Below are 24753 nucleotides of genomic sequence, written 5' to 3' on the forward strand. Positions count from 1 at the left end.
CCACGTTGTTTAAATAGCCAATCCATTTGCGCCACTTTGTAGACTGATAGGCATGCTGGTCTATAAAGGAGATGTTAAGACACATTGTTTGTGCATTGTTATTTTAAGGAACTGAAATAGACCATGCAATTGACCAGCTAAAAACTGATCTAAAGTCCTCCGCAGAGCAGTTAGTTATGTGCCTATATGGTCCAAACGCTTACACATGCTTAATACACACAGGATGTACAGCAATACACAAATGTCTTTGCATATGAAAATAATTAAAGGATTAAAATCTTACAAAAATTATTATTGTCTACATAAATATAAATAATAATAATATTCATAATATTCAATTTCACTATACGAAAGTATATATGACAAATAAAGGCCTGATTTGATTTGACATATATGCATCAGCATATGGGGCATAAGAAAAGGACGTGTGTTTGTATATAAACTAAGTTTTTTGACCTCACTTTGTTATTATTGTTCATTTATTTATTTTCTGGAAATTAGAACTGAATTTAAAAATAGTTTTAAAACAAGTCTTGTGCTTAACAAACAAAATTAAATATGTAGGCTAATGGATGTCTTCAGTTGAGTGCGTACAACACAGTTTCCTTATCCACAAAAGTAAAAAGAAATTAACGAGGCCGAATGGAGTAAGCTCAATATTTATAAATGCACTGCAGATTGTCTGTTTAACTGTTTTCTTTTTCAGTTTTTGCCTGCCTAGTTAACCTAATTAACCTAGTTAAGCCTTTAAATGTCACTTTAAAAAAAGTCTGCCATGTAAATAGCAAATGCGCCATGTGCAATTGACTCTTACTGGGAGATGAGACTTGGTTTAATGCACATTACGCTCAAAACACACCCATAACTCATTAAGAGAATAAGCACAACCCTGTTATACCAGACAGAGCCGCAGACCCGGTATTTTCCAGTTCTTAAAATAGCAAAAGTGGACTTTTACATGCCCTTTATACTTTTGCACCATGCGCTTTAGACTTTGTGCCTAGATCATTAAAATAGAGCCCTTTAAGTGAAGTCATTATTTAACCTAATGCGTGATGTTGTTCAATGGAAGTCATATCAGGTTTGACATAAAAATGAGTAAATGACAGTTTTTAAACTTTCTGAAAACAATCGCTTTATTTACAAAGGATCTTTTTGTATTATAGAACAGCACTAAGGTGTTTGTGTCTTTAGTTGGGTTTGAAGTATTTCAGTATGTTGTTACACTGGCTGCCTTTAGTCGAGGTCTTCCTGTCTCTGCTATTGGAGGATTTATGTGAGTGTTTTGAAGGGATTTTGAGGACCGGCCTCTGCTGTCTCCACTCGGTCAGTAATTCCCTTTGCACATCAGCAGGAAGTTGTGAAAACACATAAGGGTCCACATTTGCAGGAACTTCTGGCTGAATGGCCTGAGTGGAGTGTGGGATATCGTCACTTTCTGTGACCATGACAAGTTCAGAACTGAACTCCGGGATCGACTGAGGAGATGAAAAGTTCTGGCTGAGTTCATGGGGATTAGAAGCAGAATTTGTGCAGACATTTACTGCAGACTCACAAGGTTTTGGTGTTTTTGGTTGGCGAGAGGCAAACGTGGGTTGATGTTCTGGGTCAACATCTTCTGTGTCAGCGGGTCTGTAAACGGAGTCTCCCTTTTTAAAACTGGACATCAGCTCCATCTGAATGTGTTCAGGAAGGAGTTTGAATACATCCGCATCAACATTAGGAGGCAGCTTGAAATGCAATGTTTTTTTGGGAGCGCTGCTCAAACAAGGCGGTCTGATGTTTATGTTTGCATGTTGTGAGTGCTCTGAAACAGGCTGTCTGGGAGATAGGGAAGATTTGGGGTTGACTGAGGTCGACTGTGTTTGGGTTGGAGATATTGATGTGTTTTTTACTGGTTTCCACGCTTTATCATTTTTATGCAAAACATCTGCTTGAGTGAAATGGGAAGTTGCAACAGATTCACAGAGATCAGAGTCCACCTGGTGACAAGAAGAAAAAGAACAAGTTAACGACTGCCGTTTACGTTATTGCTGAATTGATTAGCATATAAAAACCTAAATAGTTTATCATATGTTATCTAAATAGAAGTCATCCATAACTGTAGAAAAAAATCTATAATAAAATAAATTAACATAATACATAAGATTTTCATTCATTCATTTTCTTTTCGGCTTAGTCCCTTTATTAATCTGGAGTCACCACAGCAGAACGAACCACCAACTTATCCAGCATATGTTTTACACAGTGGATGCCCTTCCAGCTGAAACCCATCACTGGGAAACATCCATCCACACTCATACACGATGGACAATTTACCTTTACGCTAAAATTGTCCGTAGTGTATAAGTGTGAATAAGTATGTATGTATGTTTCCCAATGATGGATTGCGGCTGGAAGGGCATCCACTGTGTAAAAACATGCTGAATAAGTTGGCGGTTCATGCCACTGTGGCGACCCTGGATTAATAAAGGGACTAAGCCGAAAAAAGAAAATGAATAAATAAATGTATCACTGTTTACTGTATTTTCATTAAATTTCTTTAAATATGAACACAATAAAAGGTGAACTGTCCGACTTCCTATTCCTCTTAATTAGGGATACATCCTCAAGTTCTATCCTTAATAAACAGTATCATGTAAAGAAATAAAGTTAAAAAGAGATGACTTTTTAGAAACCAAACACATACCATTTCAGCAGTAAAATAGAGTCAGAAAGATTTTTTTTTTCATATTTAAATTGTTTTATTAATATTAATAGTGGATGGAGAAAAGCACACATACTGACCTGCTGAGATGGGATTTGTGTTGTTGAAGGAGATTTGTGTGTAAAAAAAGAAGCGATGGAGCTTTTGCTGGAGCTTTTAGCCTGCAGGTTGCTAAAACACACATTGAGCAGAGTCAGATGAAAAGGCTGATGTGGGTCCACCATTTTATGAAAGAGCTTCATCGACAGTGACAGTAACTGGGGCACAGCCTCGCTGCTTCCTAAAATACCAAAAGAAGAGGTGAATATGAAGACAAACAATCCAGCACAACAAAAAAATCTGCTAATGTTACAATAATCCCACTGCAGGTTATTATATTATATTATATTATATTATATTATATTATATTATATTATATTATATTATATTATATTATATTATATTATATTATATTATATATGCATGTGACTTGTGAAATGATTAGGTATTTAAAGGCATTTTACAATTAAAGCATGCAAACAAAACTACAGCTACATGATCTCTATTCGTAATTTGATTTAGAAATTTAGAAATTTAAAATCAGGATATGCTTTGGTTTATAATAACTTCAATGATCTCAGTAATGCATTTTTATTTACAGAAATCTGTGTATGTGCCTATTAAGAGCAGTCTTCACTTATGGCTGTAAAAACACTTCAGTCTTATTCTTATCAATAATGGCTGCAAAATATATCGTTTCAGCATCAATACCACATTGTGTGCATCCACAGTAGTCACATCGCAGGATATGCTATGTTGAGTTATAGTTGATAAGCTCCACAGTTTAGAGTTTAACCATAACAGTGAATATTTTATGCACTATTCACTCATCTACAAAATCATTACAATAAATCTAAAATAGTACTTTATTTCCTATTAAAGCTATTTAAGTCATCTGGTGCAATAGCATTAATATTGAGATATAAAGCTGAAGTCAGAATTATTAACCCCCTTTTAAATATTTACCAAATGATGCTTAACAGAGCAAGGGAATTTTCACAGTATGTCTGATAATATTTTTTCTTCTGGGGAAAGTCTCATTTGTTTTATTTCAGCGAGAATAAAAGCAGTTTTAAATTCTTAAAAATACATTTTAGGACAAAATTATTAGCCCCTTTAAGCTATTTTTTTTCCGATAGTCTACAGAACAAACCATTGATATACAATAATTTGCCTAATTATTCAGACAACACAGAGGCTCAGTGGTTATCATCACAGCAAGAAGGTCGCTGGTTCGAGTCCCGCCTGGGGTCAGTTGACATTTCTGTGAGGAGTTTGCATGTTCTCCCCTTGTTCACGTGGGTTTCTTCCGGGTGCTCCGGTTTCCCTCACAGACCTAATACATGCGCTATAGGTGAATTGAATAAACTAAATTGGCCGTAGTGTGTGTGTGTGTATGTGTGTGTGTGTGTGTGTGTGTGTGTGTGTGTGTGTGTGTGCGATTGAGTGTGTATGGATGTTTCCCACTACTGGATTGTAGTTGGTGGTTCCTTCTGCTGTGGTGACCCCTGATGAGTAAAGGGACTAAGCTGAAAAGAATATGAATGAATGAGTGAATAATATATACGATAAACTAAAACAGTTTTTTGAGGTTTACTTTTTATAAAAATTGCGCTATTCTGAAAGGATTCACATTTAAAAATGTTTCATTTAAAGTCTCTCTAGATGAAAATTGCAAATGTGCTACAAACAATGAAATAATGATGGTATGTACTGGGATAATAGTTTATATTTCTGATATAAACACTTATGTAAACAGTAAAGACAAAATCACAGTTTGAAAGCAACTTAACACTTCAACCGAAGCATCAAGCTACCATTAAAAAAATCTAATAATTCAAGACATTCTTTAAAAATGCTGATTCATTTAGTAAGAAAGCATTTTTATAGTCTTTATGACTGAGCTACTGAATTAATTCAAAATGAGATTTTACAAAGTGACGCACACATTTTTAAAAATAATAAAAAATAAAATAGTCTGAACCTGATTTGTTTTGTTAAGTTGTCTATTGAAGTAGATTTTTATTTTATAAAGCTATGTAATGACACATTTAATAGGGTGAGTGGAGGACCATATGAATTTGCCATTATATGTCTTTGAAAACAGCTAATATGTTAAGGCAAGAGGTCATAAAAGAGCATGAGAGAGGACTTGAGGATAGAATGAGAACCATCTATGTAAACAAAGCCAGAAAAGCATGAAATTTATACAACACATGTTGTAACTGTCATGTATGTTTGAAAAAAAAAAACACACTGTATGGGAGAAAGGGTTCAGTTTAGATGTTTGAAAACAATGCAAATTTCAACTCTATGTGGTAAAACAGTTATGAATACTTTAGATCTGTACATTATAAGGGCCAAAAAGAAGAGGGGGCTTTAAATTTGGGTCATAAAGGAGTAGGAGCTGGGAAAGGCCTTTTAAACCAGGAACCAGCTGTGAACACACAAAGGAGGGACATCAGATTGTCCTGAAGAGAGACTAGATATGGGTCTGCTTATGGACGTCACTGCGTTTTAGGAAAATATTACAATAAAGTCTTTTCTTCTGACATTCATAACATCCAGTTGGAGTTGATTCATTAAAGGAACAGCCGGAAACCACGACACTATTCAGAACCGTGATTTCCATTTTACAAACAAAATCATGATTCTCCCCAGCAAGCATTTTTTGTTTTTAAAAGCTGTCTAATAGATGTCTAATAGATGTCTAAACATAGTCGTCTTGGCTAAACAAGACTAAATTTGGGCTGTCAGTGAAACTCTAATAGACGTCTAAGAATAGCCCAAACTAGACTCCTCAAATAAACAGAAATGAATGACTACACATAAAAAATTGTTTGCTGGGTTAGTTTGTCCTGAATGGAGAAGCTCTAAACAGAACAGTACCTCCTGTGATCTTGAGCCCGGTGTGGTTGGGAATGGGACACTGACGACTCTCTCGATTAAACCAGCGATTGGTGACAGTGTATTTGCGAATCGTTAGTCTCAGTGTGTGTGGCTGCCTGCCATCTTTGTGCATCCTGGAGTAAATTCAAAAAACAGAACCAAACTATAAACAATGGCAAACAAACACCAATCAGTTTTGTTTTGGAAATTGTAAAATAAATGCATTCACCTCTCAGTAAGGTTGATGAGCAGTTCTTCAATTTTCTTTAGAACTTCCTCTAGAGTGGACATTTTCTTGAATGAGTCCTCATCGCTGAGGGACTAAATCACACACACACACACAAAATTCTACTTGGTTAAACATTAATAATACCAATAAGGATCATTTATATCAGTATTTAAAGTTATTGCAGATTATTTTTCTTTCTGAGACTTTAAAAAACCTCAATATATCGCCAAGAGCCCCATGTATTGATATAGCTTTGCCTGTATGTTTTTCCTGATCATTTAAAGTAACAGTGATTTACAGAGGATGTCTTATGTATTATAGTATATGAATATATTTACACAAAATGTATATACAGCATTAGACTAACAACAAATGTTATTATTTACATATTGTTTTTTTTTTTGTTGTGGACGACACGATGGCTCAGAAGGTCGCTGGTTCCCATCTAGGTCAGTTGGCAGAGTTTGCATGTTCTCCTGTGTTTGTGTGGGTTTCTTCCGTAAAAGATGAATTTAATAAACTAAAATGGCCGTAGTGTATGTTTGTGCATGTAAAAGAGTATGGGCGTTTCAGTTTTACTGGGTTGCAGCTGGAAGGGCATCTGTTGTGTAAAACATATGCTGAAATAGTTGGCGGTTCATTCCGCAGTGGCGACCCCTGATAAATAAGGGACTAAGCTGAAGAAAAATGAATGAATGAACGTTTTTTGTTGCTTTAATTACAAGTAGATACAATACTTTTTTGCTCTTACATTAAAAACCAAAGATCAAAACTTCTGCTAAATGAGTAAATGCATATTGTTGTAAACCCATCCTAAAACATATCCAATATTAAATCTGTCCCGTTAAGACTGCTTCATTTTTACCTGAATAATCATAAATGTGCAGAATACCTGAGGAGGACCCGCTGGAGTCACTGGAGAATCATCAATCCCACAGGCGAGGTTTTGGATCCTCTTAGCGTTCATCTCTCCAAACTCTTTCACCAGATCGGACAAAGGGTACAACTGTAGATCTCTCACATTAACCAAACCCAGAGCCTTCAGCTTCTCACGTGTCTTGTAACCAATCCCTGTAATAATCCATAATAATGCATTTATTTGTATTGCACTTTTTATTAAAGCTCTACAGTAAAACTAAACACATTATAAAAAAATAAAAAAATATGAGAACAATTACAAACAAACTTAAGGCATAGTTTACCCAAAATATTTAATTATGCCTTTACTCATCCTCCACTTGTTCTAAACTGCTTTGAGTTTCTTTCTTCAGTTGAACCCAATCAAAGCTATACTGACAAATGCTAGAATAAAACAGCCATTGACTTTCATAGTATATTTTTTATACTATGAATGTCAATTCCAACATTCTTCAGAACATCTTGTTTTGCGTTTAAAAGGAGATAGAAATTTCATTACAGTTTTTAACCACTTTAGAACTACCAGAAATTTGAACCTTCACTTCAAATAAATGCATCCTAATTAACTTTTTAAAATGATCAAAAGTTGAAGCACTTCTGGTGTTAAATGGAAATGCATTCCAGAATTTTCAGGCTTGAAGTAAAAATACAATCTTTCTCCCATAAGTTTACATGGAGACAGAGTGAATGAGAAGGACTATAAAAGAGCAAAGACACTCAGGTGAAGCTCTATGTAGTGCTTTATGTATTATTATTATTAATCATTTTTATTTAAATGCACTTCAAACTAAGGAAAATCCTAAAGTGCTAAAAAAAAAAAAAAACTTGAAAAAAAGCAAAACAATTGGATCATTGTATGAAGCTAATTGGGTGATTGTTGAAAATAATCTGTAGTAATATGTATGGGACGAAGACAGTTTTTATTTTTTAATTAATGGAATTGTCGTGGGTCTTGCTATTATGTAATTGTTGTATGATTGTATTTGTCACCAGTGTTAAAGACAAATTTACTTTCTGTGTCAAGCAGAACAGACAATAAAGTTTATTCCATCAAACAAACAAACAAACAAACAAACAAACAAACAAACAAACAAGTTAAAATCAGCTACCAACTGAGCAGAATGGGCAAAGTTTAATCAAACAAACAAAAAAAAGTTAAAGCGAAGTTAAAATCAGCTACCAACTGATTTACTCAAATACTTAAATAAATTTAGACATTAAAAAACGTCTGTCGAGGGTATGTTTTTAGACCCCATTTAAAACCAGCAGATGTTTATTGAGCCCTCAGATGTTTAGGAGGAGCACTCCAAATTATGTATAAAAATGAATTCATTAGTCCCTTATTTATCAGGGGTCGCCACAGCGAAATGAACCGCCAACTATTCCAGCATATGTTTTACATGGCTGATGCTGATTCAGCCGCAACCAAGTGCTGGGAAACACACATACACTCTTGCATTTACACACATACAAGCCAATTTAGTTTATTCAATTCACCGATAGCACATGTCTTTGGACGGTGATGGAAACCGAAGCACCCAAAGGAAGCCCACGCCAACACAGGGAGAACAAGCAAACTCCACACAGAAATGCCAACTGGCCCCAGCCAGGACTCAAACCAGGGACCTTAGTGCTGTGAGGCGACAGTGGTAACCACTGAGCCATGTCTTAAAATAAGAACTTTAAAATCAATTCTAGCATTGATAGGTAGCCACTGAATGGGTGAGTTTCTGTGTGATGTTACCTGGCACTTTGATGAGTCCTGTAAGGCTGCTCATGAGTTCAGCGGTGCTGTGAGGCAGGAGGGTGGTCTGCTGGTTGGGTTTAAAGCTGCCTGACACCAGCTTGGCTAATAGTTTGTTGCTAGCGACACCAGCACAGCCAGTTAGCCCCAGTGTGCTGAAGATGGCTTGCCTCATCTCAGCGGCAATCACAGAGCCGACAGCCAAACGAATGTTCTCCTCATCAACCACAACACCTGAAGATCAGCAAGATGATTTAGTATGACAAGAAATTATAGTAGTTCATTATAAACTATACAAGGAAAAGCGTAAGTTCAACTCTTCTAGATAATTTATTGCATTTATAAAATCTGAATCAGCAAACTACGAAATACTAGGCTAGATCTGTCACTAATGTTTGATGAAAAGGAGTTTAACATTTTTTATATTAAGCAGTGCTCCAACAACTCACTTTCATGATTGTATACGTGTCCATTGAAGGAGAGATCTGAAATACGGGTCTCCTTTATTCGTTTCTCCACCATTTCTGTAACGTCCATGAAGTTCTCATCAAAGCCCAGCCGCTCCACTAGAGGGCAGTACGACATCAGCAATTCTTGGGCAAACAAAGTCATTGTCAGTTTTTTAAGGCATTGTTGTATGCCTTAAAAGTATAGTTCACCCTAAAATGTACTTTATTAAGGCGTTCCAACCCTTCATGAGTATCTTTCTTATGTTAAAAACAATAGAAGATATTTTGAAAAAATCACTAGAGGAAAAACAAATTCAATGGAAGTGAATGGTTTCCAGATTTCTTTAAAATATCTTCTTCTGCAGTCAACAGAAAAAAGGCTATGTTTAGAACAAGTAAGGGTGAGTAAATGATGGCAATTTAATTTTTTGGGTGAACTATGCCTTTAATACACAGATTTAATATGTGTACTTAAAAATACCTAACTTAGTGTTACACAAAGATACTAGCAGGGTTCATACACATTTTTTACTACAAAAATTCTATGACAATGTTTTTTGTAATGTCTACATATACATAGTAAATAATAAGACAAACAATATTCAAATTTTTCACAGCAAATTATAGAACACGCAACAATCTATTTTGTTTAAATTTCTTTTTATATCCATGTAAAATTGATTTTGATAATGCTTACACAGCACTAACAATGTGAGAGCATATTTTTGGCCAAGTTAGGGCTGCATGATATACCGTTTCAGCATCGATATTGCAATGTATGCATCCACAATAGTCACACCGCAGGATATGCAATGTTGGGATTATAGTTTAATATAGTTAAATTGTAATGGAGTAAAAGTTTATCATCTGCTTGCATTTTTAAAGAAAAAGTTCACCCAAAAATTACTTTCCATTTTTGAGTTTTTTTCACAATTATTTCACAAAAAGAATATAATTGAATAACTCCTATAGTATTGGAATAAGTGAAGTGTGAGTAAATAGTGAGTAAATTTTAATTTTTGAGTAAACGGTCCCTTTAAGGCCTGTGACTGTGTGAACATTTCAATATTTCAAATTTTAAAACAACCGGCCACAAGAAAATTTTTGTAACTTTAATAAACATTAAATAATATATAATGAAGACTATGCCATGTTGATTATTCCATATCTGTTCCTGAATAGTGAATACCTGAAAACTATAAACCACTTTTATCTTTACTATATTTTATTTATCTATGCATGTAATTTATTTGTTATTTATTTTACAAGAATCACTCCTCTACATAATATGATCTACTTATAATAAGTTTACTTATAATCTAATGAGAATAAGTTGGCAGGCATGTAGATGCAATGTAACTTAAATTCAACAAACGGACCATTAAAATAAAGTGTGACCAAATAACCCAATATGTTTAAAGAAATTTAAGAAATGTGCTAATGTAACATATTTGTTTTTTATGAAAAACAATGCTAAAGTAATTTATTATTTTGCGAAAATATTCTTTGTGTGTCAGAATGTTTGTCTTTGTTTTAATCAGAGTAACAATGTCCACTGCCAGTTCATCCAATTATATTCAGGCACCCCACACTGTAAAAAAGTCTGGGTTACACACAATTGATTTGAAAAAATTATCTACCTTCTTCTGCATTTGATTGATATGATATATATAAAAAACTGTTGTTGTACTCAATGACATTTTAGTAGATTTTAATGTACGTTCATTTAAAAATGTATTGGAAAAAGGGACACTTTTTAATCTTTTTACTTTGAAAATGAAGTTGTATTATTAAACTTGTTTTGATGTTTAAAAAACCCTTTTTGTGTTTGACCCACTTGCACTTTATGGACACATATGCATAGCAGTACACATTAAACATATGATGTTCTCACCAGTGACTTTGTAGGACATTTCTCTGTAATGAGTGAGATCTTCTCCTTTTACAAGCACCAGCTGTGGACATTTCTCCACTGCATCTGTCACTGACATCAGCTTGTTCACGCCAAGCTCTCTTGCCACATAATTACTGGTTACAATAATATATTTCTGCTGTATCCCTAAAGAAAAGTAAAGACATGACATTACAAAAGACAAGAATTACAAAAGTATTTTATTTGAATTAAATGGCAGAAAACACAAAAACGTGCTCATAAGTTTTGCAAAAGAATATAAAACTAAATGTAAACAGTCAAATAATAAAGATTTTATACTGTGTAAAAAAAAATTTGTATTACAGTTGAACTCAGAACTATTAACTCCTCAGATTTATTAGTTCTCTGTTTCTTTTTTCCCCAATTTCTGTTTAACGGAGAGAAGATTTTTTCAACACATTTATAATAATAATAGATTTAATAACTCATTTCTAATAAGTGACTTATTTTATCTTTGCTTTGATGACAGTAAATAATGCTTTTCTTTATATTTTACACTTCTATACAGCTTAAAGTGACATTTAAAGGCTTAACTAGGTTAATTAGGTGAACTAACCAGGCAAATTATTGTATATATTGATGCTTTGTTTTGTAGACAATCGAAAATAAAATTAGCTTAAAGGGGCAAATAATATTGACCTTAAAATAACTTTTAAAAATTTAAAAACTGCTTTTATTCTAGCCAAAATAAAACAAGACTTTCCCCAGAAAAAAAAACATATTATCAGATACTGTGAAAATGTTCTTGCTCTGTTAAACATCATTTGGGAAATATTTAAAACAAAGAAAAAAAATTTTAAAGGGGAGCTAATAATTCTGACTTCAACTGTATTTGGTGGTTTACCAAGAGGTTTGGTCCGGAGAGCTGGATTTCGGATCATCTCAACTTGTGCATAAAAACAGTCCAGGTCAAAATGCAGGATCACTCTCTGGGATGTCAATGAAACTCTATCAGTGGAACTTCCTTCTGAAATAATAAGTCAAGACACACATAAAACAGATACTGTATTCGTTAGTTTTCTTTTCGGCTTAGTTCCTTTATTAATCAGGGTAAGTTAAACAGATAACTTATCCAGCACATTTTTACGCAGCGGATGCCCGTCCAGCCACAACCCAACACTGGGAAACACCCATACACTTTTCCATCCATACACTATGTGTGAATTAAGCTTTAATCCCACACGGAATCAGCGCATGCAGAATTCCACAAAATTTTAGCCCATCGTTGATTCGGTTTATTTACTTGTGTAAATGTGTGTAAATTTATATTTATTTCAGTTTTTTAATTAATTTCAGTAATATTATTGACTAACATAAAAAAAATGTTTATATGATTTATTTACTATACAGTGTGTAAAGTAATAATTTCTGTCTTTTAGTAGATATATTATATGACATACTTGCTTTGTTTACCAAATAAAGAGGATCTAATTGGATTTGCATTTTAAACATTAAATAAAAGTTTAAACGGTATTGTTTTTTTATTACATATATTAGGGTTTTAGTTATGATACTCCCTAAATAATTCCGCAGATTTTTAACAATTCTGCGCAGAAATAGCAAACAATGTCTGCAGATTCCGTCTGGCACTACCTATAATAACGCATGTCTTTGGACTGTGGGGGGAATCAGAGCACCAAGAGGAAACCCACGCGAACAGGGGGAGGACATACAAACTCCACACAGAAATGCCAACTGACCCAGCCGAGGCAGTCACCTAAACCAAACCTTAATACAGTCTATATTTCAAAACTGCCATGACACATTATGCCAAAGAAACTAACACTTTATTCTAAAGACACATGAATACTTTGAGTAAATGTTGTCTACAAAAACATATTTATGGTGAAGTTCAGGGTTGTCCAGATAGAAACCCACCAGTCTCCAAAATGTCTGACTCTAAACTGCGTTCCCAGTCATTATTGTCTTCCTCTTCGTCCGAGTCCATCTTTACAACAACGAAATGAACAGTTGTGAATGACAATACCAAACTAAATAAAACATTACTGTAAATCAACAACAGCAAAACATGTCGACACACCAATCAAAACATAACCAGCATGCATGTGCAGCATTTGCTGACATTTACTGCCACCTGCAGGTCTGGAGTAAAATGCAGGAAAAAAAGATTGACATTTATTCATTTTTTCTGTGCAGTTGTTTAAATTGATTGTGATCCATTTTATTTAAAGTTATACAGAAGTAAAAAAAAATATATATATTTTTTTTAAAAACCTAGCATGATTAATTCTATAAAATGGAAGAACGCATTTCATTATTACACAATATTATCATTAATACACAAACCACAAACGCAATAATGTTATGTTAGATAAAAAAATTAAATATATTATACAAAATATAAAGCGAAATTTGTTGTATGATAATGGTGTTAATCCAATAGCATTAGATTACCTTTTTTATTTAATTAACTTATTTTGTTTATTCAAATTGAATGCTTAAAATAAACACAGAATATATCTAAAACCATTTAATATATCTATTAGCTAATATAAAAATAATACTGACAAAACATGCTAGTATTAAAAGGTGTTACTATTATATCATGGAGGCTTTTATTTTTCATGGTCGTGCGGCTGTCTTTTGTCGCTGCCTTCACAAATGAAGTCGTGACTCTGCTTAAGGAAGTTAATTTTGTGTTAAAACCAACTATATTCTACTGGATTAAACTCTCATACAGGTTTGGGGAAAATAAAGCACATGTTAGAAACAGCAGGACTTCTACGTCCTCTTTGTTCGACGCTGTGAGATAGAAGCAAACAGCGGCACTTCCTAAGCAGTCCGACTCTCTCATTGTGCGTCACGGCGCTGAAAAGCAGCTCCGCGGTGACTCCGGTGTTTTGTGCGGGTTTGAAGCATGTCTTTTCGGAGGGCGCTAAGTCTCGCATGCGGGTTCGCTGGCGGATCCGCGGTACTCGTGTGTGCGGCGGTGGTGGCTGATAAAAATGGGTATTTTGGAGAGGGACGCCGAGTCACAGAAACTCTGGCAGCCGTAAACGCAGCGCATCCTCCGGCATGGCCCACTGCGAACGGGTGGGATTATAACTGGGACAAGTAAGCAATCAAGAGTCACTTCTGATTAATTATTATTGAATATAAGTAATATTTAAGTTATATGGAGGAATACTATATGGTGCAAGTTCAGTATAACAGTAAAGCCATGTTAAAAACCCATAGCAGGTGTTGGTTAGTGTTTATGGGGCAACCTAATTAGGTTAAACGCCTTAATTAGTGGTGATAATTAATAGATCACCCAGTTTAAGCTTGAACCTGTAAGCTTTGACATCGATCCAGGTATTTAACCACTAAGCACCGTATTTGGCAGTGATTTAAATCGTTTCAGTGATCCTACTGATTCACAATGGTAGCCTGTTAGAGCATAATACATAATATATAATTATTTTTGCGTTTAACAATGAAATGTATGGGCTAAATCGACCTGAAAACATCACCATCATAGGCAATTTGTGATATATTTTATAATTCTGTCATTATTTATTCATCATACACTTGTAACAAATCTGTTTGGGTTTCTTCTGTTGAACACAAAGTATGTTACTTTAAAAAAAAATGTTGGTAACCGTTGACTTTCATAGTATTTGTTTTTTCTACTATAGAAGCCAATGGTTACCGGTTTGTAACATTCTTCAAAATATCTTTCTTGTGTTCAACAGAAAAAAACAAACTCCTAAAGGTTTGTAACCTCTTGAGGGTACAGTGCATCCGGAGAGTATTCATAGCGCTTCACTTTTTCCATTTTTTTTTTGTTACAGCCTTATTCCAAAATGGATTAAATACATTTATTTCCTCAACATTCTACACACAATACCCCATAATGACAATGTGAAAAAATATATTTTTTTGAAATTTTTGCAAAATATTACAAATAAAAAAGCTGAAAAGTATTTACAGCCTTTGCTCAGCACTTTGTTGATGCACCTTTGGCAGCAGCTACAGTCTCAAGTCTTTTTGAATATGATGCCAAAAGCGTGACACATCTTTGGGAATATTTGTCCATTCCTCTTTGCAGTACTTCTCAAGCTCTATCAGGTTGGATGGGAAGCGATGGTGTAAAGCCATTTTCAGATCCCTCCAGCAACGTTCAATAGGATTTAGGTCTGGGCTCTGGCTGGGCCACTCAAGGACACTCACCGAGTTGTTGTGAAGACACTCCATTGATATTTTAGTGGTGTGCATTGGATCATTGTCCTGCTGGAAGATGAACTGTAGCTCCAGGCTGCATAATACTACATTTGAATGAGTTAACTTCACAGTCTTTTTAAGAGAATTATCTACATATTAAGAAAATCACTTGTATGAATCTAATTCAGGCATATCTGCTATGTTTTTATTATACAAGTTCCATCCCTTCCATTCATAAATCTCCCTAACCAGAGATCATCCATTCCATCAAGTCTTTCAGAATATTAGCTAAACAGATTTGTCACATGGTTACTATTGTTATCTGAATACTGTGATTTCAAACTCCGCTCACTCACTTTTTTCACGTTCATTGGGTTTAATTTTGTGAATGGCAAGTTTAAAAAGCCTCCTGACTCTTTCAGACGTGAACCTTCTTCTATGGTGAATGGAAAGAGAAAGGAAAGCACTGGCGAAAATGGAAGTCAAGACGCAGAGAACAACAAACCCAGAGCTACACGCCACATCTTTCTCATTCGACACTCTCAGTACAACCTCAAGGGTGATGGAGATAAAGAGAGATTCCTGACGCCTTTAGGTACTGATCCCTTTGCTTGAAAGATATAATTGACTCAAAATAAAAATTCTGTCATCATTCCATCATCAAAACATTTTTTCTCGAGTAACTATTGATTTCCAGGGTATTTTACATCTCTATACTGTTAGTCATTGGTTACAGGCTCTCAACATTCTTCAAAATATCTTCTTTTGTGTTTGAAGATATTTTGAGATACAGAATTTTAAAAAAAACACACTGGTTTTAAACAATTCAAGAGTGAGAAAATGATGACAGAATTTAATTTTTTTGGGTGAACTACCCTTCAAATATATTAAAAGGATCTTGCTGAGCCTAATATATCAGATGATACATTAATCCACAAAATTGATGGCATGCATGTGTCTGTCTTGCAGGTCGTGAACAGGCTGAATTTACAGGACAGAGATTAGCATCATTTGGACTGAAGTACGACACGCTCATTCACTCCTCCATGACCAGAGCGACAGAGACGGCCAACATCATCAGCAAATACCTGCCAGGTACAGTCTCACTATTAGCGAACATTAAAACATTAGCCAAGATGGTAGTTTCCACCGTCACCTGTGATAATTTAATCAATTAATGATTAGAGAAATAACACTAGGTGAATGGAAGAGACATATTCATAATTATGCAGACAACTATTCTTGTGACTAGCTTAATAAATTAAATATACAGAGACGTAACGTTGATTACTTTTGAAGGAAGACATTTGTTGTCAAAGTGTGTGCATTCATTACGGTAATAAAGGCTTAAGGGGAGAGCAACAAACAATTGTCACACATTGTTTTTTTCCCCCTTTATGTTATCAAAGTGATTGGACATGGATGCGATCAAGCTCTATAATTGGCCAAAAAGCCCAAAATGACTAGTCTATAAGTCTTCTAGTGAATAGGTGTGAGCGAATAAATTATTTTATCGTGATAAGAGTAAATAAATTTAAATTTATTATAATTATTTTGGTAACACTTTACAATAAGGTTCATTAGTTAATGCATTTACTAACATAAAGTAATCATGAACAACACTTGTACAGCATTTATTAATCATATTTGAACATTTACTAATGCATTATTAACATTCTAGTCCATGCTTATTAAAATTAGTTAATGCACCATGAGTTAACATGAACTAACAATGAACAACTATATTTTCATTAACTAATTTTTATTAACATGAATAAATACTGTAGTAAATGTATTGTTCAATGTTTGTTCATGTTAGTAAATGCATTACTTAACAATAACTAATGAACCTTATTGTAAAGTGTGACCATTATTTTTATATAAAACAGTTTACATCAGTGTCTGGATAGGATTTTGTATGATAGTTGCTTGTAACCTGGTTTAAGTATATACTGTAATTGACAAACATTTCATCAAAAAAGGGGGAAAAAACAGTGGCTGTTTCTCAATATGCGTTCTTCAGCGATCTAGTTCTCATGTAATGTCATCATCCGCCTAAGTTCAGTTCCAAAACTCCAGACCGAAGGGCACGTGAAACTTCGCGGATGTGTTCTTGATATCGAGAACGCACCGATGCAGACTTTGAACTCGCTCCAAGTCATTGCAACTGGAGGTGGAAAGCGCAGCAATTTATATAGATTAAACTTATTTACCTCAAAAGTGTCCCTAAACGAGACGATGAAAGTAAACATCACCATGAAAATCTTAAAAAAGGAATAAACACATTAAGGGTGTTTATTTGTTGAAATTCATATTAAAATCAGTCTATTTGTATTGTATCATATATTTGTAAAGTCTTTATGCATAGTATATATTTTGAAAAGGGGTAAAACAATAAATTGTTGTATGAATGCTATTATGTTTAAATAATTTTACATTAAAGATGCGCGAAGGTCACGTGACCATCAAGAAGATTGCAGCATCTCATTTATCACAGAAGGCATTCTCTCTTCTTGCGGTCTCCTTAGTTCGTTATTCCGATGTGACCTGGCAAGACTGGTCTTCACCAGAATACTAGCCCGTTCTCTGCATTCTTGGAATTGAGAATCAGCCACTGTGTATGATGGGAAATGTGTCATCCCATGCCTAAAAATTCTAATAGTATCTGGATGCAGACTTGGATTTGCAAGCTGAGACTGCATATTTCAGAGATGTAATGTCAGACACGATGCACTAAATGGAGCTAGTGACTTCACTGCGAGGGGTAGGGTAAGGGGTGGGGTTAGGTGTGCACATTAAAAGCATTGCATGCAGCTCAGCTTGCTACTGCACAGAGTCTGCATCAAGACTATGTGAAATTTTGTTTTTATATGTACTTTTGAGCAGAGTGTTTGTGTGTGTGTGTGTGTGTGTGTGTGTGTGTGTATATTTATGCAAAGACACCACCCATATCTACAACAAGGGCGGGGAGCTGCAGCTCATTTGCATTTAAAGTGACAAAACAAGATTTTTGCTTTTATTTAAATAGGATCAAATAAAAAAAGATCCATGAGGTATTTTGAGCTGAAACTTTGGAGAGACAAAACGTATGACAGAGTATACATTTTTACACCTTGCTTAAAATACAAAACACACCTTTTTGATTCAAGCTGTACTGTTGTTTTTTTTTATTCCAGACTGCTGTTTAATTTAGCCATGTCTGTTTCTATAACCCATGTGTGTTTTAGGTGTGGAGCTTGTGAGCTGTGATTTACTTCGAGAGGGGGCACCGATAGAGCCTGTCCCACCAGTCACTCACTGGAAACCTGAGGCAGTGGTCAGTGCAGAGTGTTACTTCCTCATTTGAAGTCGATCAGTACCCACATTTGGCTAGTTTTGATCGTCTTTGTATGTTGAGATTCTGTTGATGACGCTGGTCATAACAGAACAAACCTATGGGATCAAATTTCCGCCAGAATTATCGCAGTCACAGATTGTAAAATAATAAGCATAAATTAAAAACACCCGTAAAATTATAACGCACAAAAACTAAACATAGAATAAGAAACACCAACATAACATATGAACATATTATTAGCATGAATCAAAAATCAAAACTTTGTTTAAAATTACATTGCTGAATTCAAGGTTTTCCAAATTTAAAACAAAATCAAATTTTTGCTCATATATATATATATATATATGAGCAAAAATATATAAATATAAATAATATATATATAAAAATATAAATATATATATAACAAAAAATAAAATATATATATATATATATATATATATATATATATATATATATATATATATATATATATATATATATATTTTTTTTTTTTTTTTTTTTCTCTCCACTCTTTTCCACATTCTGCGCTTGAGTTTTTAAAATATGCCATTACAATTTGGTGAATTGATTTACTATTTCAAAGCGGTCGAAACAGCAAATGCTATGGACTCCTAGTGGTCAACACCTTAAATGCATCAAAACATAGACATGTTGCAAACTTTAAATTCGAAGTATAACCTATAAATGCAGTTATCTTATCATCTAATGTCATAAAATATTAAATGTTTGCATAAATTGTGTTGTTTTCATTTTCTAAGTTTATATATTGTTTAGTCCGTGGTAAGCTCTGCTAAACAGTCCAGAAGAGGCTATTATTACATTTCATTTTACAAATGTCTCATCAAAACACCTACAAACTCATAAAACTGACCTGAGATCAGTTAAAAAAATGTAAAACTAACTTTGATCTGAGAGAACCCGATGCTTTATGTGGATTTTATTGTATTACGCAGATCGCCGCCAAGTGGAGAATATATTACTAAAACATTTCAAAACAGTTTAGAAGTAATAAAATATTCGTAAATGTTTTTAAGCTTGTTATAATCCAATGCGTGTTATAATATAAAAGGTTCTTTTCATTTTTTTGATTTACACTTTCTCCATCTGTGACCGCGATACTTTCGGCAGAAATTTGACCCAATGCACACCGCTAAGGTTATTGTTAGCATACAAAACCCAAACATCAAACACTCCTGCTTGTTTAATAGTTATTTTGTTGTTTGATGGAGAATGTTAAGTGTGGTTTTGTCGAGGCTTGCGCTGTGGAGTCCTTCCTCTCCTCATGTGGATGGTTGTGAAACTCTTGTGCTGGTTTCAGCAGTACCATGAGGACGGCGCTCGGATCGAGGCTGCGTTTCGCCGCTACATCCACCGAGCTGACGCCAAGCAGAAGGAGGACAGCTACGAGATTATCGTCTGTCATGCTAATGTCATCCGCTATTTTGTGTGCAGGTTTGTGGTCGCTTGCTCCTCAGTCCTGTCTCTTTATATTTCATTTTTTGTGCTTTATTAAGATTTTAAAACATTTGTAAGCAGTCAATGAAAAGTAATTGTAATCGTAAGTATGCTAAGATCACTCTGTTTTGTTGTGTGTGTGGTTGCAAATGTTTTGTGGAAGCTCTTCTGCCACTAAAGAAAAAATAATTAAGTCAAACATAAATCTGACGTAAAAAAGGTCTAATTATGACATTATTTAAGCTGAAACTATGGGTTCTAGGTCATAATTATGGTAAACATTTAAAAATAGTTTTTCAAAAACATGTCATAATTCTGACTTTATCTCATATGTATGAGTTAAGTCTCATAATTATGCACCATCGAATGATATTTTTCTTATGTGTTGGAAATGGCTTCCATTTTGAATACGTGGAATTCATGAAAAACTATTTGCAACCTTTGATTTGATCAGTGGTGCTTGCTGAGTAAAAAATGGCAATCGCTGTTGCTCATACCTCTAAGGCCGTACTCACACTAGGTACAGTTGCCTCGAACCGGGCCAAAGCACGCTTGTCCCCCCTCCCGTCTCCCCCGACGGCCCGCGCTCACACCACAAATGGGCCTCGGCACGCTTACGTCATCGCTGCTGCGCTGTTCAGTGAGAAGCGCTCTCTCACCCAGCAGCACAGTGGAGATTTCTCTAGTTATATCATGTCAGTCGTTTGATATGCAGTGACATGCAGTCAAATATTTAGCCAAACAGTCCTTAGGGATGCGGTGACACGTAGTCAGATATTTCGCCGAACAGATCCGCCACTTTTGGCGCTCAAAAACAATCATAAAGCCCTCGTACTGCAGGAATGAGGAGGTCTGCTGAAGCCGCGCAGCTGTCGTGCTGTGAGGAGTTCTCGTCTTTAATAAACTACGGCAGTTTGCGTTCACTGAACAGTAAGAATGATTAATAAATTCATATGAAACAGCCCCGTAAAAGTCATGTCTCACTTTCAGTTTCGGGCTTTTACACGTTTTGCACTTACACACAAGCATACCGTGCCAAAGCCCAAGTGAACCCTGCTCAGGCACACCTCTTCCAACCGGGCCAGGGCCGGCCAAGTGAACCGTGCATGAGCCCGATTCAGCGCACTCACACTTCTCAAACGATCCGGGAAACAGGCCTGGGCACGGTACGGATGCCATAGTGTGAGTAGACCCTATATAATCCTATAGACTTGCTTTGAAAGAACTCAAAGCATAAAAACTATGAGACATGGAAGTAGGGATATTTAGCAAACCCTAGCAACTGCTTATAATTGTGACAAAACCACTTATGTTGAGTTCAGACTGCATGATTTTCAAAGTAATCCTGTTACAGATGTTTTTACACTGTTTGACTATCTGGGCTAGCGTTTTGTCGCTGCTTTGTTTACACTGCAAGATGGATCAGCGACAGGGTTTCATACTGCATGACTTTACAATAGGAAGAATAGGAGACCACTTTGTCCAAACTACATCTCACAACCAAAAACACACAGTATATCTTTTGTTATTATCTACAGTAAGAAGCCTTTAATGGGGTATAAAATGTTGACATGCTTGATTACCTAGGCTTGAAGGGAATTAGCAATTTCTCCTCATCTTTATTTTTTTTCGACCTAGTTGTGATATAGCTCTATTAGCTCAGATGACACGTCAAAACAGACACTGTTTACACTAGTTTTTCCTCTATTACTTGGGTCTAAATAAACTAAAAATGAGCTCCCCCAACCTCCTGCTGCCCTGCTGGTAGCCATACTAGTGGATGCTGCTCTCTCATTAGCTGTAGGTGATCGCCGATCTCACTCATCTGCGATTCTCTCAGATCGCGTCTTTTGTTCACACTGTGTGATTGTTACTCACGTGAGCGAGCACCGATTGAGCGAGGCATTAGTGACACCGCAGACAACACATTAGCAACTTTTGCCACAAGAATATTCATTTCATTTCAAAGGGCTATTTGTTCTTCATGTGTTTGTAATAGTAGTATTTAGTTATTAGATACTTTTTTTTACACTATGACTAATTGCCTATTGTAAATAATACTTTATAACATTTCTATTGGAACTGTAGAGCCAATGCTATGAAAATTTCATTGTGTATACGTACATGTATAGACAAAGTAATAATTCATTTATTCGTTCATATATATTCATTAGATTGCTTGTATTATTTAACAATTATAAAGCTTTCTTATTTGATTGGATAAATAATTCAGGTTTTTAACAGCGTTTTGTGGTTGTTACACCATTTTCAATACAAACATGAGTTTGTTTGTGTTTTGGGGGGCCTGAAAATCTCTGACTGTTGAAAGCAGTTTTTAAAGTGCACTTTTGTTTTAATTTATCAAGTTATCAGTAGTTAAGTTATTAGACTTTTTTTTTTTTTTTTTTTCAAGCACAGTTGTGTGATTAGTAGTAAATCTCCTCTGAAGGCCAGAGGGTGCTCTCCTTTGCAAAGAAGAGACCCAGGAAATCCCTGAAGTGTTGCATTATAAACTGAAGATTTAACTGATTTAATTTAACTAAAGAACATTTATCATTTAGACAATCACATATGTTTAATAATTGATAAATGAGTTAATGACAATCTAAGATATAAATGGAGACCAAGTCATTGGATAGATATTGTTTTGCATGTTAAGAACATTTTTTAACTAAAGGTATTTTGTTTTTTTTATCTGACCACTGCAGGTGCTTTAGAAACAACAGCCCTTTTCACACATACAGACTTTTCTGGGATCACTGTGTGAAAGGGGCTTATGACATGTTTTACAAATGTATGCCAATGTATGGAACATGGTGTTACTTAATTTGAAACATTTTGATGTGACTTTGTTTTAAATATTATTATTTTTAAACCAAAGTAAAAAAGGCCCTGTTTGACTCCAATAAAAAAAAGTAGGAGTTTAATATTTATTGTGTACGCTTTAGTTTTTTGGGGATTTTTAGTAGTATTTAGTCATGTAATTCATTTTCTTATGGAGTAACTAAGTAACTTTTCATACAAAGTAATTAGAAAAGCAATTTAAAAACAATTTCAGTGATGTAATTACATAAATTTCTTTTTTTTATTTTAAGTTACTCACCCAATGTTGAATGGAGGTACATGTTTGTTCTCCAGGGCTCTGCAGTTTCCTCCAGAAGGCTGGCTGAGGTTGGGCCTGAACAACGGCAGCATCACCTGGCTGACGGTCCGTCCCAGCGGTCGAGTGTCTCTGAGAGCACTGGGAGACTCCGGCTTCATGCCTCCAGATAAACTCACCAGAACCTGACCTTCTCCAGCAGGACCAGCACAGCCTCTTCACAACTAAACGATCACAGATATGTTGAGTGGATGATAGAGTTGCAAAGTGTCAAAACATCTCCATAAATGCTCAGCTAATAATTTACTGAAATACAAACATGCCATTTAAATTCACCAAATAGTTTTTCTAAACCACGTTCCTGGAAAAGCACCAACACTGCATGTTTTAGATGTCTCCTTTGTCTGTCACACCTATTACAGGTCTTTCAGTCTCTGCTAATGAGCTGATGATCTGAATCAGGTGTGTTTGGTTAAGGAGACATGAAAAATGTGCAATGCTTGTGACCCTCCAGGAATGTGGTTGAGAAACACTGAACTAGTTGGTTAAAGAAATTCCTTGCCCAAAGATTAGAACATACTTGCCTTCAGATGGATGCTTGTTTAAAGAAGTTGCTAACCAGTAGCCATTGACATCCACGGAAAGAAAAATATGTTGTGTTCAGGCTAAAGAAACTCAAACCGGTTGGGAACAACTGAATAAATCATAACAGAACCATTCTTAATCATACAAAGCTGCAATTAAAGGGAGAGTTCACCCCAAAATGTCATCATTTATTCAGTTGTTTAAACTTTTATTTTCTTTCTTCTGTAGAAAATATACTGAAAAATGTGGGGAAAAACAGCCATTAACTTCTTTTTTTGTTTCTACTTTGGCAGTTTTTTCCAACATTTTTCAAATTATCTTGTTTTGTGCTCAACAGAAGCAAGGAAATAAAGGTTTATAATCACTTTTGAGTGCGAGGAAAGTTTTATTCTTACGTGAATTATCACTTTAAGGACTTTCTTTGCAACTATATCATCTGTTAAGAGTGGTGATCGGTTCTCCATAAGTGTCTTGAGTGAAATTTGTACTTTTTTAAGGATTATTATTATTTGTTGTTGTTGAATTAGACACTTCTGTGCCATGCTTTGATCTATAACCATAACTGAACGGTGGAAACAACCAGCAAGTGTACTTTTTATTCTGTTTAGAAGATGTCTTTTTTTCAGGACGCAATCTCTGGAGGCCTTGTCGAGATGTTTGGCGTGTGTGTTTGCACTGTTTACAGGGAGTTGTGTGTTTATGATTGTTTTTAGAGGCAAGATGTGTGTTTGATTAAAAAATAAGAATAAATGTGAGATTCTTGCCATATGGAGGTTGAGAAAGATAGTATTAATATTTGTATGTTGTTTTTTGTGCACAAGAAAACTGGCAGTAAAACGTTTTCATTTGAGATGTTCAGTAGTGTCATTTAGAGTTTCATTAATTTTCTTTTCAGCTTAGTCTCTTTATTAAACAGGGGTCCCCACAGCGAAATGAACCGCCAACTTATCCAGCATATGTTTTATGCAGCGAATGCCCTTCCAGCTGCAACCCATCACAGGGAAACATCTAGGTACTCTCATTCACACTCACACACTACAGACAATTTAGCTTACCCAATTCACCTGTACCACATGTCTTTGGATTTGTGGGGGATGCCGGAGCACCCAGAGGAAACCCACATGAGGAAAACATGCAAACTCTACACCAGTATGTCCTAATTTTAGTATGTTGTAACGAGTATGCCAAAAGTTCCCGGATGGTT

At 35.1% G+C, this 24753-nt stretch overlaps 2 protein-coding genes across 6 annotated transcripts; one reads left to right on the forward strand and one right to left on the reverse strand.

Moving 5' to 3' along the window:
- Positions 1 to 1109: 1109 nt before the first annotated feature.
- poli (polymerase (DNA directed) iota) lies at positions 1110 to 12978 on the reverse strand. 4 transcript variants are annotated; one of them, XM_073950366.1, is made up of 11 exons: positions 12950 to 12978; positions 12787 to 12856; positions 11753 to 11872; positions 10870 to 11034; positions 8976 to 9119; positions 8527 to 8760; positions 6757 to 6935; positions 5865 to 5956; positions 5636 to 5769; positions 2788 to 2987; positions 1110 to 1982 (listed from the first exon to the last, which is right to left on the reverse strand). In XM_073950366.1, exons 2-11 carry the CDS (start codon positions 12854 to 12856, stop codon positions 1191 to 1193), a joined length of 2130 nt encoding a protein of 709 aa, XP_073806467.1. In that variant the 5' UTR covers positions 12950 to 12978; the 3' UTR covers positions 1110 to 1190.
- A 499-nt stretch (positions 12979 to 13477) lies between these two features.
- Positions 13478 to 24407, forward strand: pgam5 (PGAM family member 5, serine/threonine protein phosphatase, mitochondrial). 2 transcript variants are annotated; one of them, NM_001007323.2, is made up of 6 exons: positions 13478 to 13983; positions 15495 to 15667; positions 16042 to 16167; positions 18300 to 18388; positions 19728 to 19861; positions 23003 to 24407. In NM_001007323.2, the coding sequence occupies exons 1-6, from the start codon at positions 13787 to 13789 to the stop codon at positions 23151 to 23153; spliced, it is 870 nt and encodes a 289-aa protein (NP_001007324.2). In that variant the 5' UTR covers positions 13478 to 13786; the 3' UTR covers positions 23154 to 24407. The 2 variants fall into 2 exon arrangements, with proteins under 2 accessions (NP_001007324.2, XP_005165134.1); XM_005165077.5 differs by having other exon boundaries at positions 13500 to 13983; positions 19731 to 19861; positions 23003 to 24399.
- Positions 24408 to 24753: the final 346 nt, after the last annotated feature.

This window comes from Danio rerio, chromosome 5 (genome assembly GCF_049306965.1).
Source record: "Danio rerio strain Tuebingen ecotype United States chromosome 5, GRCz12tu, whole genome shotgun sequence".
In the NCBI taxonomy this organism is placed as follows: Eukaryota; Metazoa; Chordata; class Actinopteri; order Cypriniformes; family Danionidae; genus Danio; species Danio rerio.